The 19,267-nt window shown below is 33.1% G+C and overlaps 1 protein-coding gene across 1 annotated transcript in view; it reads left to right on the forward strand.

Annotated features, from left to right (window-relative positions):
• Positions 1-19,267, forward strand: part of abcc3 (ATP-binding cassette, sub-family C (CFTR/MRP), member 3) — a 57,617-nt gene that overhangs the window by 36,649 nt on the left and 1,701 nt on the right. Inside the window, exons 11-22 of the mRNA XM_016286128.1 lie at positions 350-511; positions 1,757-2,053; positions 2,229-2,412; positions 3,411-3,525; positions 4,417-4,709; positions 6,943-7,253; positions 13,171-13,370; positions 13,500-13,626; positions 14,214-14,315; positions 14,503-14,649; positions 16,388-16,546; positions 17,824-17,990. Coding sequence (XP_016141614.1) covers positions 350-511; positions 1,757-2,053; positions 2,229-2,412; positions 3,411-3,525; positions 4,417-4,709; positions 6,943-7,253; positions 13,171-13,370; positions 13,500-13,626; positions 14,214-14,315; positions 14,503-14,649; positions 16,388-16,546; positions 17,824-17,990 — 2,264 coding nt within the window. The remainder of the gene's footprint in view (positions 1-349; positions 512-1,756; positions 2,054-2,228; positions 2,413-3,410; positions 3,526-4,416; positions 4,710-6,942; positions 7,254-13,170; positions 13,371-13,499; positions 13,627-14,213; positions 14,316-14,502; positions 14,650-16,387; positions 16,547-17,823; positions 17,991-19,267) is intronic.

Raw genomic sequence — 19,267 nt, forward strand, 5'->3', positions numbered from 1 at the left:
TATATATATAAACACACACACTCATATACAATATATATTTTGAAAATATTTACATGTTTATACATTTATATGTTCATATTATTATGTTTTATATTATATATAAATATGTTTAATATATAAACATAAAATATTTTTCTTAAATATATACATGCATGTGTTTGTATTTATATATACATAATAAATATGCACAGTGTACACACATATATTATGTAAACAAAAACTTTTATTTCGGATGCGATTAATCGCGATTAATCGTTTGACAGCACTAAGTTATTTATTATTATTTATGACTTTTTCAGCAGCTGAATGCATACTGTGCAGCTTCTGACAGTCTGTGGTGTCTCTGCAGGCTCTGGCGATCACGAACGAGGCCAAGCGCTCGTCGACGGTGGGTGAGGTGGTGAACCTGATGTCTGTGGATGCCCAGCGCTTCATGGATCTCACCACTTTCCTGAACATGCTGTGGTCAGCGCCGCTGCAGATCATCCTGGCGCTCTTCTTCCTCTGGCAGGTACAGCGCCACACATTTCAATACATTTACACGCTTCCTCTACCTTCTGTTGTTCAAACGATAATCATATTCATACAGAATGTGTGGCAGGTTTTGTTCTTAAAAGAGATGGTGAATGCAAATCTTAAATGCTTTTGGCCATACAATCATGCATAGTTATTAGTGAAATAAATAGGCTTGACGGCTTTTAAAAGAGTTTTTTTTTTTTTTTACATTAAGGTATGTAAGATAACATGTCTTAAAAACCATGAACAAAACTGTAAAGAAAAGTAAAAGAACGGTTTGTGTTGAGTTATTGATTTCCAAGAACCATCGAAATTCAAGACATTTCGTTTAAAATGGTAAATTTTCTTGTTAATAATGTTGTTGATCAGGGTTATTATCATTAATGAAACCTAATCTAAAACTATAAAAAAAAAACATCTTTGCTGTTTGAAATAAAATTAATTAATTGAAATAAAATACTGAAACTGCAAAATGTTAAAAATTTTTTAACTTGAAGTACTAGAATAACTAAAACTAAAGAAAATTCATACATAAATTAATTGTTAATAATAATAATAAATTACAAAAGTAATATGATGATAATAACAGCATTAATAACAAAAATCAGAGGGTGGAGGATGAGGAAGGTGATAAGTAATAATAGCAATAATAATAATAATAATAATAAATCAATAAAATAATAATAATAATAACAACAATAATAATCATAATGAACTCAATTAATCAGAAATTAGGGGGGAAACTTTTATTTAAAACTATATATATATATATATATTGTGGCATACAAGCAGACAATAAATAAATTATTATACATTAAATCAGAAGTACTGAAAATAATTAAATAATTTTCACTTTGAGAAAAAAAATTATATATACATACATATATAAAAAAGTGAGACAAAATTCTTTATTTTCTGCTTTTCTGTCAGCATCTGTCATATAGAACTACAGCAGAAAATAAATTTCCCTCGGTTTGAATAAACTGATTGGGCTCAGTTCATATTCAGAAGTGACCTACTTTAGAGGGTTAGTCTATGTTTCAGTAATTGGTTTTCTGAGTAGCTAATTCAGGCAATGCAAGTATCAAATACAAAGCATGATTTTGGGCTTTGGGTTTTTTCAGCATATAATCATATACATGCGGTTATTTGCTTATTTATGGTGTGGTAACTGTTTTATAAAAGCAATAAGGCATAACTTAGGCATACTGTATTGTGAATAACTGCCTAACAACTCCCTTCAGTCACTCGTGACTTATTCACAGTACAGCACGGCTTCTCGTACCTTATTGCTTACAAATCTGTTTATGTGCAGTGTCATGTAATGTGGTTATCAGCGTGTCATGTAATTAATGGTGTGTGTGTGCAGGGCATCAATCTGTCCGGCGGTCAGCGGCAGAGAGTGAGTTTGGCCAGAGCGCTGTACAGTGAAGTGGACGTCTATCTGCTGGACGATCCTCTGTCCGCCGTCGACGCTCACGTCGCCAAACACATCTTTGACAATGTCATCGGGCCTGAAGGAGCCCTCAAGGGAAAGGTATGTGCATGACTATTTCCGAGCCTGTTCCCTGAAAAGAATTTGGGTGAACTAACAGTGGTCAGCACAGTGGTCTCACATTGACCCGTGTATGTGATGCGCTCTCATCTGTCACAGTCAGACTGTAATGTGATTTAGCAGATCAGGGTAAAGCGATGTGCTGTTCCTATAACAGACGCGGATACTGGTGACCCACGGGATCAGCTTCCTGCCGCAGGTGGACAACATCCTGGTGATGGTGGACGGGCGCGTGTCAGAAATGGGCTCCTACCAGGATCTGCTCAAGCAGAATGGAGCTTTTGCAGAGTTCCTCAGAAACTACTCTCTCGAGGATATCATCGAAGTCGATGAAGTCACCGGTACATAAGAGAATTATTCATTATTTATTATACATATTATAAAATATGTTCTGATATATCTTTATATAAACATTTTTTTAGTTAGAATTTATTTATATATACATGTGTATTTAAATATAATATAAAAGTAGATATATAAGTTATATGTAATGCATTTTATAAAATATTTATTATTCATATATTTAGATTTTTTATTTATTTAGTTGTAATATATTATCAAGTATTTATAATTTGTACATTTATATATAATTGTATTTATTTATTCATTTGTAATACATATGAAATATTTGTTATTCATATATTTAGATAGTATTTATTTGTTTATAATACTCATTAAATGTTTATAATTGATATATTTACATATTTTTTATTTATAATTCATATTTAGGAATATTTAATATTCATATGTTTAGATTATTTAGAGTATTTATTTGTGTATAATACATATTAATAAATTGTTTATTTGTTTGTTGGTTGCTTATTTATTTCTACATATTATTCATTAAAATATTATTCATATATTTAGAAATAAAAAAATTATTTCAATTATTTATTACTTTCATTTTGATCTTATAGAAGTTCACTTTGACACTTAATGGTTTTTTCAGTTTTGTTGGTTGACAGATATTTCTAAATAAATATATGTATTTTTATTCATAATACATTACTTATTTGTAATACATATTATGAAATGTTTATTATTAAAACATTTAATTTTTATTTATTACTTTGTTTATTATTTTTATTTGTTATTATTTTGTTTATCATTTTTATTTGTTTATTTATAATTTATCATAAAATATTTATTTGTAATACATATTACAATGTTATCAAATATTAATTAAATTTGAATCAACTGTAACATATTAATGGGCTATTAAATATTAATTATGTATTTATATATTTGTTTATTTATTCATAATACATTTCTGATACATACTTGCTTTAGTTTTGGTCTTGCACTGTTTTTCTGACTTTGACTCCTGATGGTTTTTCAGTGTCATTGGTTGATGAGGAGGAGGAGGAGGAGTTTCCTGAAGATGCTCTCAGTAATCACACAGATATGGTGGATAACGAGCCTGTAGTCAACGAGGCGCGCAGACAGTTCATGAGGTACACATGCATTTTTAATGCCTCTCGCTCTGCCAGTTGCTTTGGCTTTGTGACTTCTGCTTTTACAAGCACTTCTCATGACAACAAATTTGGCTCTCGGCAAACTATGCTTTTATTTTTCCGTGACTTTATGATATACAATGCAATTTGCATGTTGTATTTCCAGTTAAAAACCACTTAATATCACATTCAGTGGAATATACAAAAGACATTTGGATGCTACTGAACTGCTATATTTATTCCGATTTGAATGTTCATCATCCTATAGATGCATGCATGTTACAGGATTAATACATTTGGTTTAAACAAAAAAACATTGGTTTGAACGAATCGTGTGAATCAATGACTCAGTAGCCCATTCATAGACAGAGCCACAGCCTGCGTCCCGATGTCCTAAATTCTATGTGATATTAGTAATTTTCAATACTATTTAGGGCAGATAGCCCTAGTTTTTTTTTATTTCATGACTTTTGTCTAAACTAAAATAACCAAAGCCCCATATTATAAAATGTTGATTGTAAGAAAAAAATTTAAGTGAAACATTAAAATATATAGTGCTGATCCTAATGGATTCTTTTTATTGTAATTTATAATATCATACATTTTGTTTTTGTTCATTTCCCTTTTTTATGCTATGACGTAACCAGAGCCCCATACAAAAAATATTCCCTTTCAAAATAATAGGCAATAAAATGTATAGTACCCATCCATAGTTTTTATTTCAATTTCAATTTTCCCTCATTGTATAAAATATTTATTGTAAGAAAAAAATATATAGTACCCAACCTTTCAATTTTAATTTTTAACTTCATGAATTGTGTCTTTATTTCCCTTTTTAATGCTATGAAATAACCAAAGCACCATTTTACAAAAAATTTATTATTAAAATTTTTATTTATTATTGAGAATGTTAAGCACTTGCTTTGACTCCTCTAGAGTGTCTTCTCAGGATGTGTGTGTGTTGTGTGTGTTGCAGGTGAAGTTTAAGGTGTACTGGGAGTATGCGAAGGCCGTGGGGCCGTTCCTGTCACTCTTCATCTGTTTCCTGTACGGCTGTCAGAGCGCCGCCTCCATCGGAGCAAACTTCTGGCTGAGCGAGTGGACGAACGACGCGCAGCACAACCGGACGCAGGAACAAGTGTCCATGAGGGTGGGGGTGTACGCCGCGCTGGGCATTTCACAAGGTACGGTCAGATACTCGGAGCGCAGAGCTAATGCTAATCTAACGAGTCTCGTCTGATTGTGTTATTTAACCAACCACAGAAATACTGACTGAACACCTGGTCATATCATTTCATTCACATCCACCATAAAGGGACAGTTCACCCAAAAATCAAAACAGTTCTGCTATTTGCACATCAAACCCACATGCTGCTTCACTGGAATGAAAAAGGAGAAATTATGAAGATTCACTCGCTTCTGTTAAAGTGACCATGTCTGTCAAACTTAATAAAACTCTTCTTAAGCATAAAGAAAAGACAGAACTTGCTCAGAATCTGTTATTCTCCATTCTGCGTATTCAAACTGGCGCATCATGTTTGTTTACATAAAAATAAAAATAAAAACTAGTCATGACTGTATGTCAAGGTCAAGAAATCTTGTAAAATATTAAATTATAATAATTATGTTGTAATTATATTGATTATGATATATACAATTATGTATTTATTATCATTATAAGTAAATATTAAAATGTTATTAATAGTTAACTTTTTATGACAAACAGGCAAGATTAGTTCAGGTTGTAAGATGCTGTGTGGTGCAACTCCACAAAAATGTGATATTTATGAATATTTACTGTAATATTCATAATATTTGCAAGAAGAAAAATACATTTCCTTTTACCTTTAAAAGAATATATTTTAAAAGCTATTAATGTGTACACTTGCCTGTCGGGAAAATGTGGCATTTGCCTGTTGGTTACAACAAATGACCAAATTTTTTATTTTTAATTTGAAGAATTTTGATGTTAACTTTAGTTTTCCTATAAAATAACCAAATCACAAACTACAGGGTTCTCAACAGCATTTAGACCAACATTTTGGTACCAGGGATCGTAAATAATTTTAATAATTAGTTATTTATATACCGACCCTTTTGTATAAAGTGGTATAATATGGTTTTGACAACTTTTATATAACGGATAGCTCCGGTCCTTGATTCTGATTGGCTGAGCCGCGTTCGAAGCTGTTGTAAATTACTCTACAAACACACACCTTTATTTACTTCTGTGCTACTCTGCAAACACTTTGTAGCAACCACAACTGTTTCTGAGGAACTACATTGTTTGGCGGAAGAATACTGTGTTTATTGATATCTTTACACTTTATTTGCTCGGTTTTATTTTGTGAAACCATACTACGTATATGGAATAACCGTGTTATAAAAGCAATAAGCCCCGTGAAGCCGTGGTTTACAGTGAATTTATAACAGCTCCGCGTCGTGCTGTAACAACGCCCCTTAGCTGTTATAAATTCACTGTAAACCACGGCTTCACGGGGCTTATTGCTTTCATACTACGTATATGGAATAACCGTGTTATAAAAGCAATAAGCCCCGTGAAGCCGTGGTTTACAGTGAATTTATAACAGCTCCACGTCGTGCCGTAACAACGCCCCTTAGCTGTTATAAATTCACTGTAAACCACGGGTTCACGGGGCTTATTGCTTTATGAAACTAATGTGAAAACAAAGTGTGCATAGCAAGAATTGTTAATTTCGTTAACGAAAGCTATTTGAAAACTATGAAAATATTCCCTGACAACCTTTTTTCCATGAGCATCATTACACTATAGTGACTATATTAACATGCAATATCGTTGACAAAAAAAAGACGAGACTAAAATGTAGTTTCAAAAATTAAAACTCTATATCCAAAAATGTTCTTGACAGGCCTCCATGTGTTTGAATTATTGGGGTTGCCAGATGAGTTAAAATCCCCAAATCAGAGCTTCTCTCTTAAAAAATAAACATTTTCTGCACAGTGTTTCAGTTTATCTTCTCAACCTGGCAACCGTTCACACATGCGTTCTCTGTAGGAAAAGCACAGATGACCTTAAAACATCGGCAAACGTACATTTTTTAAACACAAAGGTTGACTAAATATGATCAAAACTAGGCACATGTGTTTAAAAACGGACGTTTTTATCCTCTATTGTGAATACAGCTTTATTGGCCGATCGATCTTGTCACTGTACGGAAAAGAGCTGCATTAAGTTTCTCCTTTTGCGTTCCACTGAAGTGGAGGGAACAGTGATGCACCTGTCGTTTTTGTGTGAACTCGGCCCCTGTGTGTGTTTGTGTTGAGGACTGTGCTCTCGTTTGACTCCCGCTCTGTAGCTCTCCCGTATCCCACAATCCCCTGCAGGCGTGTGTAGTGTAGTGACGCTGTGCCCCTCCTCTGGTCTCTCTAACACAGGCGTCCTGGTTATGTTTTCCTCCTTTACTCTGGCTCTGGGGAAAATCCAGGCCGCACGCAAGCTGCATCAGACCCTGCTGGACAACAAATTTCACACGCCCCAGTCTTTCTTTGACACCACCCCCATAGGCCGGATCATCAACCGCTTCTCCAAGGACATTTACGTGATCGATGAGGTCCTCCCGTCCACCATCCTCATGTTCCTGGGCACCTTCTTTGCCTCTCTGTCCACCATGATTGTTATCATTTGCAGTACGCCCATATTCGCGCTGGTCATTGGCCCTCTGGCTTTGATTTACTTCTTTGTGCAGGTATTTTTGCCCTTTTTTGCAGCTGTACTCTGATTCTGGATGAAAGCGGGATAACGTTTGCATTTCAGTTCCCTTTCGAGGAGTATTTGAGCGTGTGCTTTCCAGGATTTGGTACAGAGAGTCAGTCTGTGTAACCTGTGTGATTTCTTCCTCTGTACTTCCTCTATGTTTATTTGGCTTTGTTCAGACAGCGGGTAAAATCTGATTTCTTAGTTGTTGTTTTGGGGTTTTTTGAACAATTAAAATAACAAACGTAAACAGTCTCTTCTTCGATTTAAATTTATTCTGTCAATTAGGACACATCGTGTCAATATAAAACCACACAAAGTGTTATTATTACTCTACAGCTGTCATTCTTGCTCATACACTGCAAAAAATTATTTTCTTAGTGTTTTTTTTAAACATTCATCTGCTTTTAATGCAAATAAACAATGAACTAATTTTATTAGGACTTAAATAAGATTTTTCCAGAAAGTATTTTTGAATTTTTATCATATGGAATTTTAAGACATCTTATGGAATTTTAATTAGTATATTAATTTTAATGTTTTTTTTTTTTTTTACATTTTCTGTGTTATTTAATTCCATGTCTAGAAAAGCAAATTGACTTAAAATGTTAAGTCTTTCATTTTTATATCAAAAGTAAGCAAGTTTAAGCCCAAAACAAGAGAAATCATCTGTCAATGTGGAGAAAAATAAACTAGTTTTCACTTTGAATTATTAAGTTTATTTTTCTAACCCTAAATTATATATATATATATATATATATATATATATATATATATATATATATTGTAATAATAATAATTTATTATTATTATTATATAATTAACTTTCTGCAATAATTTATAATCTGTCAGTTGTGGTAAAAAAATTTTTTTTTTTTAATTAATTTTGCTGCTCGAGAAACATTTCTAATTATTATCAATGTTGAAAACATTTGTGCTGCTTCATATTTGTGTGGAAACCATCATACATTTTACTTTTCAGGATTCACAGACTAATAGAAAGTTCAGAAGAATGGCATTTATTTGAAATAGGAATTTTTTTGTCACATAATAAATGCAGCCTAGATAATCAAAAGTAGGCATTTCTTTCTTACCGACCCCAAACGTTTGAACAATTCTTCATCTAAGCTACATTAAATTGTGAATGTTATAGTCATTTGAATGTTGAATTTCTCACAAGCACAACTTTCACAACTTTCACACGAGTCTGTTTCTCTCCTAGATGAGCGGACACGGTGCCGGCCTCTGTCAGTATTACACACACACACACACACACACACACACACACACAGGTTTGTTTTTGTGAAAAGTGGGGACTCTCCATAGGCGTAATGGTTTTTATACTGTACAGACCGTATATTCTATTGTCCTACACCAACCCTACCCCTAAACCTACCCCTCACAGGAGACTTTCTGCTATTTCAGATTTTCAATACACTCCATTCTGTGTGATTTATAAGCGTTTTGAAAAGTGGGGACATGGGGTAATGTCCTGAAAAGTCACCTTCTCCTTGTAATACCTATGTCATACCTTTGTGATTATACAAATGTATCCTCATTTGTCACAAAAACGCGCACACTCACACACACACACACACACACGCTGTCTGAAGTGCTTGTCTGAAGCAGCCGTGAGCAAGCGAGGGCCGACCCCACTAACCCGTGTGCTGCCCCTTCAACAGGTGCGCTGATTCTGGCCAACTGTTTACTGTGTCGGGCGTACAGCATGCTGAAGGCAGCCCACGAGACGCACCTCCACATGCTCCACGCCATTCTGAGGGCCCCGCAGGCCTTTTTCGAGGCCACACCCTCGGGGCGGGTCTTGAACCGCTTCAGCAAAGACGTGGACACAATAGACTCTGTCATTCCAGACAATATTGATATCTGGATGCGCACTTTCTGGTACACAGTAAATGTGCTGATCGTATGCTCTGCCCTCACCCCTATGTTCCTCATAGTCATAGTGCCGTTAATGCTGTTCTATTGGTGGGTCCAGGTAAATAGGAACAAGTCTGCTAACTCATTAATACAGCATGCTAACATGTGTTGTTGTTGTTATGTTCTAGCTGCATTATCACTGCCGTAGTGTTGTAGTTTGACACCGTGTGGTTTGGTCATTCGGTTGTAGCGCACTCAGGGAGTCGCTCTCTGATTGGTTAGTCGTGGCTGTTCTTTACCGAATCACCTCCTTGAGTTTCTAAGAACTTCCTAGAAACGTACAGTAACAGAGCTTACATGAAACACGCAGTATACCACAAATCCTTGCGTTTTAGTTTTAATTAATATTGTACATTATATTAACAGTATAATAATTTGAGTCAAAAGTGTTATTTTATTATTATTATTATTATTATAATTATATATTTTACTAAGATTTATTATTGCTATTATTAAGAATGTTAGCGACAACAATAATAAATTATAGCAATAATTAGTCATTTGTCAAATGATATAATACTGCTGCTAATTATAGTAATGATGATAATTATTAATAAATATTGCAGTCAGTAATTACTAGTATATCGTTATTTACTGTCATTACAATCATTTATTATTGTTATAATAAAATATTACAATAATTTGTTAAATGATATGCTATTAATACTATTACTAGTAATGATAATAATAATTCATTTTAGGATATAATTTAAAACATTATTAGAGTAAATTATTATTATTATGTAATTATATGTTACTGCAATAAATTATTATAAATAATAATAATTATTATTAACAGTAATAGTAATAATACATTTTTGCAGTAATTTATCAAATTATATAATATTGATACTACTACTAGTATTAATTATATTTGTTACTATATAGTTTACTAAATTATTATTAGTAGTAAATTAATGTATTAAATGATTTAATGCTGCTGCTACTAATACTATTACTAATTGTTATTATTATATAATTTAATTAAATGTTGCAATAAATTAGCATCATGATTAATATAAAGTAGTAGTAATAAAAATAATTATTATTTCTATTAACATTATTACAATGTAATTAAATTATGGCAACAATGTATGATTATTATTTATTTATTAATATATTTTATTAAAGTGTATATGAGTTTCTTAGTACTTTGGCATATAGTTAACAGTATATTCCCTGTAGTCACAGCAGCAAAGTTCATATTCCATATTATCAATCATAATACGAGAAGAATGATTAGTTATTTTGAAAAGTAATAAAGGCAGGTAAAGAACAGCCTTTTACTGTAGAGTTAGCTTTGCAGGAGTAGAAGTTAATTCATTTGTCTTCTACTGAACATGGTTTGAAGTGTTTTGCTGTGCTGTATCTCATCACTTCATCAGCCTAATCTCCATTCGCATTACATCAGCTTTCATGCTGTGTGCTCCTCTAACACTAACAGTGTAGCGTGTAGCTGTCAGTACTAATGCTAGCGCAATAACAGACAGGACTTTTAACTTGTTTTCGTAGTTATTTTAATGAAAGAACTGGGGATGTGAGGGTGCAATAAGAGTCCACGAGTAAGAAGTGGATTTGGTGGTGTGTCCCGCTGTTAAAGGAATAGTTCAGACAAAGATGAAAATGTGTTCACCCTCCGGCCATCTAAGATGTAGATGAGTTTATTTCTTCATCAGGTTTGGAGAAATGTAGCATTGCATCAGTGTCTCAGCAATGGATGCTCTGCAGTGAATGGGTGCCGTCAGAATGAGAGTCCAAACAGCTGATAAAAACATCACAATAATCCACAAGTAATCCACACCACTCCAGTCCAGCAGTTAATGTCTTGAGAAGCCAAAAGCTGTGTGTTTGTAAGAAACAAATACTTTAAAAACTTTTTTGAGATGTTTTTAACTAAAATTCAATCCCTAATCCATAATAACGCTTCCTCCAGAGAAAAAGTGGTCTGAATCAGGAGAGAAATCTGCACAGATCAAGCACCGTTTACAGCCCAAAACAGCTCTAAACAAATATGATGTGAGAGACAACAGGAGATGGATTTTTTTCACTGGAGGAAACATTATAATGGATTAGGGACTCTTATTTTATATAAACAAACACACAGCTTTTGGCTTCTCAAGACATTAACTGCTGGACTGGAGTGGTGTGGATTATTGTGATGTTTTTATCAGCTGTTTGGACTCTCATTCTGACGGCACCCATTCACTGCAGAGCATCCATTGCTGAGACACTGATGCAATGCTACAATTCTCCAAATATGACGAAGAAACAAACTCATCTACATCTTGGATGACCTGAGGGTGGGTGAGCACATTTTCAACGAATGTTAATTTTTGGGTGAACTGTTCTTTTAACTTATTACTAATATTTAGGCTACTGACAACATAGTGTTAAATTCTGCTTAACCAGTTCAGATTCTAATTACAAGTAGATGAAAGAAAAACAGCATTACAGTGATAACAAAAATAGCTTGTAACATCTGATACTGTATAATAATTTTTTTTTTTTAAGATAGTGTTTCAGATGTTTATGGGCCTTTGGTGTCATTTCATTAGGCTTGAACAGCAGTTTTGGTCTAGTCATTCTACTGTGATTCTCAAGATATTTTAGGTACTAAAATTCCAATCTCTCATTGCATAATTTTAACTTGGTCTTGCATCCCTCCTGATTGTCTTTTAATTTCACATACGTTCTCTCTTTTACGTATTGCTTAGGCTTTGCATGGCTTTCTATATTTTCTGTGCGATGACTAAATGAATCACTTGCTGCATGCAACCAAAATATCAAATGCACACTCTTTTAAATTCTCATTGATTTCATTATAAACACAAACTCAGGAATGCACAAAGCCAAACCAAACACTACAACATTATGATAGTGTTTGATCCCGTTTACATTTGATCCCTTAATGTGAATATTTGAATGTTGAATATATCATGTATTCTGAAAAGTTGTTTGATGACTGATTAAAAGTGAGGATTCTAAAAACTAAATTCAGTTGTAAATTAAAAATAAAAAATTGGACATTGTGGTTTGTCTGAACGAAGGCATGTTTGGATTATCTAGAATCACATACAGTTTATTATAGGTAGCAGTATTTGATATTCGGAAGAATTTTGATTATCATATTCAGATTTAATCCTATAGCTTTTTAAAAGACTGTTTTTGAGGGAAATTATTTATCAAGGACACATTCAATTGATCAAAAGACATTTCTAATGTTACAAAAGATTTCTATTTCAAATAAATGCTGTTCTTCTGAACTTTCTATTCCTCAAAGAATCCTGAAAAATCAAATGTATCACAGTTTCTGCACAAATATGAAGCAGCACAACTGTTTTTAACATTGATAATAATCAGAAATGTTTCTTGAGCAGCAAATCAGCATATTAGAATGATTTCTGAAGAATCATGGGATGCTGCACTGAAGACTGGAGTAATGCTGAAATGGTTTACTGTATTTTTTATCAAATAAATGCAGCCTTGGTGAGCAGAAGACACCTCTGTCAAAAGCTGACCCCAAACTGTATCACGTATAAGACAAAAGAGTAGTTACCATTAATATTTGCATTGGAGGACAAACTGAAAATGATTTTATAGAATCTTTTGGCCACCATAAAATCATTTGCATTAATTTTTCTCTTGTTCAAATTTATGTCATAAATTAGTTAGTAGTAAACTGACCAAACATTCCTATAGAGTTCAGACAAACCTGCAATATTAAGTCCTTGTGCTTGACTTTTAATGCATAACTTTAAAGCCTTAATTGAAAAGACTTGCTCAGAAAAAGCAAGAAAATTGCATGTTGCCAGTCAAATCATGAGACCACTGTTTTCTGAATCCTTGCTCATTTGTATATTTATGAATGTCTAATATTCCTATTTTATGCCATGCATATATATGATGTTGTTACTGCTGCTCTGTTGTTGTGATAGCAGATTGTTTATTTCTCTCCCTGATTTCCTCTGTAGAGATTTTATGTAGCCACGTCTCGGCAGCTTAAGAGACTGGAGTCTGTCAGTAGGTCTCCTATATATTCTCATTTTTCGGAGACCATCACAGGCACTAGCGTGATCCGAGCCTACGGGCGAAACGCTGCTTTTGTTCTCATGAGCGATATGAAAGTGGATGAGAACCAAAAGAGTTACTACCCTGGTATTGTTTCCAACAGGTAGGTTTGGTCTCGCTCTCGTTTGGATGCATGCATTTCCTCATGCATGTTTTTTAACACTTGCTTTTTTCGGGAAATGTCTTTGAGGGTCGTGTGAGTCGTAACGGTGTTGTGTTTGGATGCACACAGGTGGTTGGGGGTTCGCATCGAGTTTATCGGCAATTGCATTGTGCTGTTTGCTGCTCTGCTTGCTGTGATTGGGAAGGACAAACTCAGCCCCGGATTGGTCGGTCTGTCCGTGTCATATGCTCTACAGGTAAAATCACACTCATTATGTACTGTATAATCATGTGTGCGCTCAAGTAACATATGCCTTTAGATGAGTAAAAGATTGAACTGCTTAAATCATAATGCTGAGCAATAGTTCTCATTAGATATAGTTTTTACTGTATTTTATTATAACTGCATCTCCTGATGCTCAAAAACGTATCGTAGGACTTACGAGAAATATTTACATTTACACTGTACCAGTAAAAAGTTTGAAATGATTGTTTTTTTTACTTTTACTTCAGCTTATTTGATCAAAAATACTTTACTGTCACTTTTGATCAATTTAATGCATCCTCGCTGTTTTCATCACTGATAATAATCAGATCATGTGACACTGAAGACTGGAGGAATGATGCTGAAAATTCAGATTTGATCACAGGAATAAATTTAAAACTTGAAACTTGAAAAACTTGAAACTTGAAATAGAGGAGCATAAGCAATTCATCACAGAGTCAACAATATTCACACGATACGATGCCACGTTTATTATAACGCTAGATTATGAAAAAGAGAAATGCATCATTTTTTGTGCAAATAAAATCTGCATCAACAATTGTTATTTCTGCTGAATAGGTCACAATGTCTCTAAATTGGATGGTGAGGATGACCTCTGACCTCGAGAGCAACATAGTAGCAGTGGAGAGAGTGAAGGAGTATTCAGAGACGCAGACTGAGGTAAACATACAGTAGAATATAATCCACCGTCATCATATAATCATTATCTTAGGGTTAAGAAATCATTTGCATGAGCAAGACTTTGAATATCAGTATTAAATCTGGTCCACTTTGCAGTTTACTCTGCACACAGACTGCTCAATAGACAGCAAGAGTTCATTGTAAATCATTGAAATCGAACCCGTAGGCTCCATGGATAGTGACGGACAAGCAGCCTCCTCCAGACTGGCCTCCGAAGGGAAACGTGGAGTTCGTAGACTACAGCGTGAGGTATCGCGAGGGACTGGACCTGGTGCTGAGGAACATCTCGCTGAAGGTCGAAGGAGGAGAGAAGGTGAGGAGCGTCACCATTGACCTGCTTTAGATCATTCACAGCACAGAAGCATTCTTCTCAGCTAAAGCATCATTTAGTCTATTTCAGGTACTGTTACTTCACCCAGTATACTGTAAAAAGTGATGTTAAAAGGCACAATGGTGCATTATTATGATTATCATGTGATTTTTTTTTCATATCACAGTGATTGCTAAAGCATTCACACATCTATGAAGAAGAACATTAAAGAATCAGAACATTTGCAAATATTTGGCATGAATTATACTCATAATTGCATTTAGCATATTGTGTCATTTTGAGTTTATATCTCATAATTATGGCTTTTTTCTCAGAAATGCACATTTATATTTTGCAATTTTGAGTGTATATCTCATAATTATGACCGTTTTCTCAGAAATGCACATTTATATCTTGCGATTTTGAATGTGTATCTTATAATGATGACTGTTTTCTCAGAATTGCGCATTTATATCTTGCACTTTTTGAGTTTATATCTCATTATGACTTTTTTTCTCATAACTGCACATTTATATCTTGCAATTTTGAGTTTGTATCAATTTTTTTTACCATTTTCTCAGAATTGCATTTATATTGTGTAATTTTGAGTTTATATCTCATAATTATGGCTTTTTTTCTCAGAAATGCACATTTATATCTTGCAATTTTGAGTTTGTATCTCAAATTTTTTACAGTTTTCTCAGAATTGCATTTATATTTTGCACTTTTTATTTTATTTTTATTTTTTATTTAATTTTATATCTCAGTAATTTTATGGAAGGCTGTTTCCACCACAGGAAAAAAAAAGAAAAGATAACTGCTAAAAAAGATTTGTGCATTTATATATTGCAATTTTGAGTTTATATCTCATAATTGTGATTTTTCTCAGAACTGCATATTTATATCTTGCCATTTTGAGTTTATATCATAATTATGATCATTTTCTCAGAATAGCGCATTTATATCTTGCAGTTTTGAGTTTATATCTCATAATTATGACTTTTGTCTCAGAATTGCACATTTATTTCTTGCAATTTTGAGTTTATATCTCATAATTATGACTTTTTTTCTCAAATGCACATTTATATCTGGCAATTTTGAGTCTATATCTCACAATCATGATCATTTTCTCAGAATAGTGCATTTATACAGCAGTTTAATTCAAATTTGGATTATTTTATATTTACAGTATTTAAATATATATCTGATATTCCCATAATTATGACCACTTTCTCAGAATTGCGTATTTATATCTTGCAATTTTGAGTTTATATCTCATAATTATGATCATTTTCTAAGAAATTCACATTTATATCTTGCAATTTTGAGTTTATATCTCATAATTATGACATTTGTCTCAGAATTGCACATTTATATATTGCAAGTTTGAGGTTATATCTCATAATTATGATAATTTTCTCACAATTGCACATTTATATAATATAGAATCTTAAATACTGTTGGACTTCCCTTCTTCTCCGTGACAAGCGTGCGTCAGAAACAGAAAATGTTTTGTTTCCAGGCATTATTTCTGGGTTCCTTTATGCAGCACATAAGCAGTGTTGTGAAATGTAACCAGCTGATGAAAATACAGCATTCTAAGAATCCAAGTCATTCATAATAAGGTGTCTAGAATCATTCTGTGTATTTTCAAGCGCCCACGATACCATGCATGTCTATATTCAGCACACGTTTGTGTATGATGCTCTGAGTTCCTAACTGGTGGCGTGTCGCTCTTCAGATCGGTATCGTGGGACGGACAGGTGCCGGAAAGTCCTCCATGACTCTGTGTCTGTTCCGTCTCCTGGAGGCGGCGGATGGAGAGATCGTGATCGACGAGGTGAAGATCTCTGAGATCGGCCTTCATGACCTCCGCTCCAAACTCACCATCATCCCTCAGGTGGCTCTTTTGGCTTTGTTGGCGGTGATGCATCTGTTTTAATTTAAGCGCAGCTTGGGTATGGTGTTTACTGCTGTATTAGCATTGCGCTCATGATGGGTCAGCAGAAAAAGCTCATTTCCCCATTCAGAGCCATAAAGCAGTTGATAGAGATTTTGATGCCAAAGCACCTTCAGGCTCACTAAACGCTGGCTAATTAGCCTGTTATAAGCTAATGGCCTGTTAGCTCGTGTCCAGATTATTAACTTTGGGCTTTTTTCCTGTTGTTTGTTTTCTCTAGTAAAACCTGTCCTTAACCTCATTTCACCTTTTAACAGTTGCTAAAATGCTGCAGTGTTTTAATGTGTTTTGCTCAGCACCATTCACTGTTCACAGCTCAACAGTAAGGATTTTATATGCTAGCCATGACAGGACAGCAGTTTTATTCACATTTTTAATTAAAAACAGTATTCAAATATATAGTTCAATATATATAAATGTTGTTATATTTTCTTTTTTCTTTCATTTGCATTAATAGCAGGAGTTTTGCTGCTTATATCATTTAATTTTAATTTATTATAATTATGATTTTATATTTTATTCAATAAGTAACTTATTTATTTCACATCTATAAGTTCATAAACAATACAGCGTTTGTTAAATATTGAGTTTTAATACAGTTAAATGTTACATTTTCTTTTTAATTAATTTGTATTAATAGCAGGAAATTGTGCCACTTATTTAATTTATAGTTTATTATAATTGTATATATTATTTAGTAAATAACTATAAATTCAGCAGTACAGCATTAGTTAAATATTTAGTTAAAAAAAAGTTAAATGTTGAAAATATTTTTGAAATCAAATATGTATTTAATCAATTGCCATTAAAAGCTGGACATAGTACCACTTATATTGTCATTTTTTATTGATTATAATTGTATATATTATTTAATAACATATTATTTAACTGTGACAGCTATAAATTCAATTCAACAATACAGCATTAAGTAAACATTGAGTTCGGTAAAGTTAAATATTTTTTAAATCAAATGTATGTTAATGTCAATTTTCTGTTTTTAAATGAATTTGCATTAATAGCAGGAAATCATGCTGCTTATATTATTTAATAATAATGTATATATATATCGTCGAGTCCTGCCATTCACATTGATTCATGTTGATGATAAATAAATGCTGTTTTTCTCCAAATATAAGTGAGTTTTGGTTATATATGTTTTGTGCATCACCGTATCTGACGGAGCAGTGTGTTATGTGTTATGTGATATGTGTTTGTAGGAGCCCGTCCTGTTCTCCGGGACTCTGCGGATGAACCTCGATCCCTTTGAGAAATACAGTGATGAAGAAGTGTGGAAAGCACTGGAACTCTCTCATCTGAAGAGGTTTGTCAGCAACCAGACGTCCAAGCTCGACCTGGAGTGCTCCGAAGGAGGAGAAAACCTCAGGTACAAGCAGGAGCAATACAGCAATATGGGCTGTGCATATTCACAAAACAATACTGTTATTTTAACCATCTGCTGCTGGTCGGTCATTTTTGACTGGTTGTTTTGGTTGTTTACAATCTTTTACTTCTTCAGAATGGTACAAATCTTCAAAGGTTTTTCACTTGATGTGTGAACATAAACATGAAAAAAGGGCTAATTGTCGATTATTCCCTTGAAATTGTATTTGCGATTATTAATTACGATTATCACAATTTACATTGAATGATGTTTATACCATTGTTTGATGCAACTGCATGCCGTATATTGTTATATGAAAATAAACAAGCTGAAAACACTCTAACTGAAAAACCTTTAGTGCTTTTCTATAGTATTAAGCCTCAAATGTCAACTAAACATCGGATTGGTTTCTTCTTTAAATTATAAAAAAGTAAAAATATGAATGGTATTATAAAGTCATACTAAAACTAAAATTAAAATAATGGGAAAAACCCTTAAGATAACATGTAGAAAGAAATGCATCATAAGCACACAGAATAACATAAGTGGACTTTGAACGATTACGTAATTGTGGCATCCATAATTGTAATCGCGATTAGAAATTCGATTAATTGTGCAGCCCTAACATGATTTGAAAAGGTTAAATGATCTTGGAAAAAAAAGAGTCACACTTGTCCTGCGAATTCTAATGAAAACCTTTGGTACTGCGTCCAAACAAATTCGTACTTTTTTAATCTAAAGAGAAATCTTTTTTTTTTTTTTGTCAACCTCAAATTTGGAACACAACTTAAGTTATAGCTTTGTTTTTCAAACAGTTTCAAACTTAAACATGTTTTGTAAAATATATATTTTCATGTAAAATTTTAAAATAGTATATGCATTTTTTATAATAATAAACTTCTATAACTTTTTTCTGCTAGCGTCGTCTTGAAAAAGAGACAAAACTCGAGTCTGTGCTTCAAAACATTTAAGATTTAATACATATAATTATAATTTGAATATAATAAATATAATTTTTTTTATTTTATTTAATATAGATAATTTAATATAAATTAGTACAATAAAGTCCCCTAAAAATACAAAATATAAAAAAAAAATAATAATAATAAAATTAAATAGTACATTATTTTCAGTTAGATAGATAGATAGATAGATAGATAGATGATAGATAGATAGATAGATAGATAGATAGATAGATAGATAGATGATAGATAGATAGATAGATAGATAGATAGATAGATAGATAGATAGATAGATGATAGATAGATAGATAGATAGAT

This window comes from Sinocyclocheilus grahami, unplaced genomic scaffold (assembly GCF_001515645.1).
Source record: "Sinocyclocheilus grahami isolate Dianchi unplaced genomic scaffold, SAMN03320097.WGS_v1.1 scaffold206.1, whole genome shotgun sequence".
Lineage (NCBI taxonomy): Eukaryota > Metazoa > Chordata > Actinopteri > Cypriniformes > Cyprinidae > Sinocyclocheilus > Sinocyclocheilus grahami.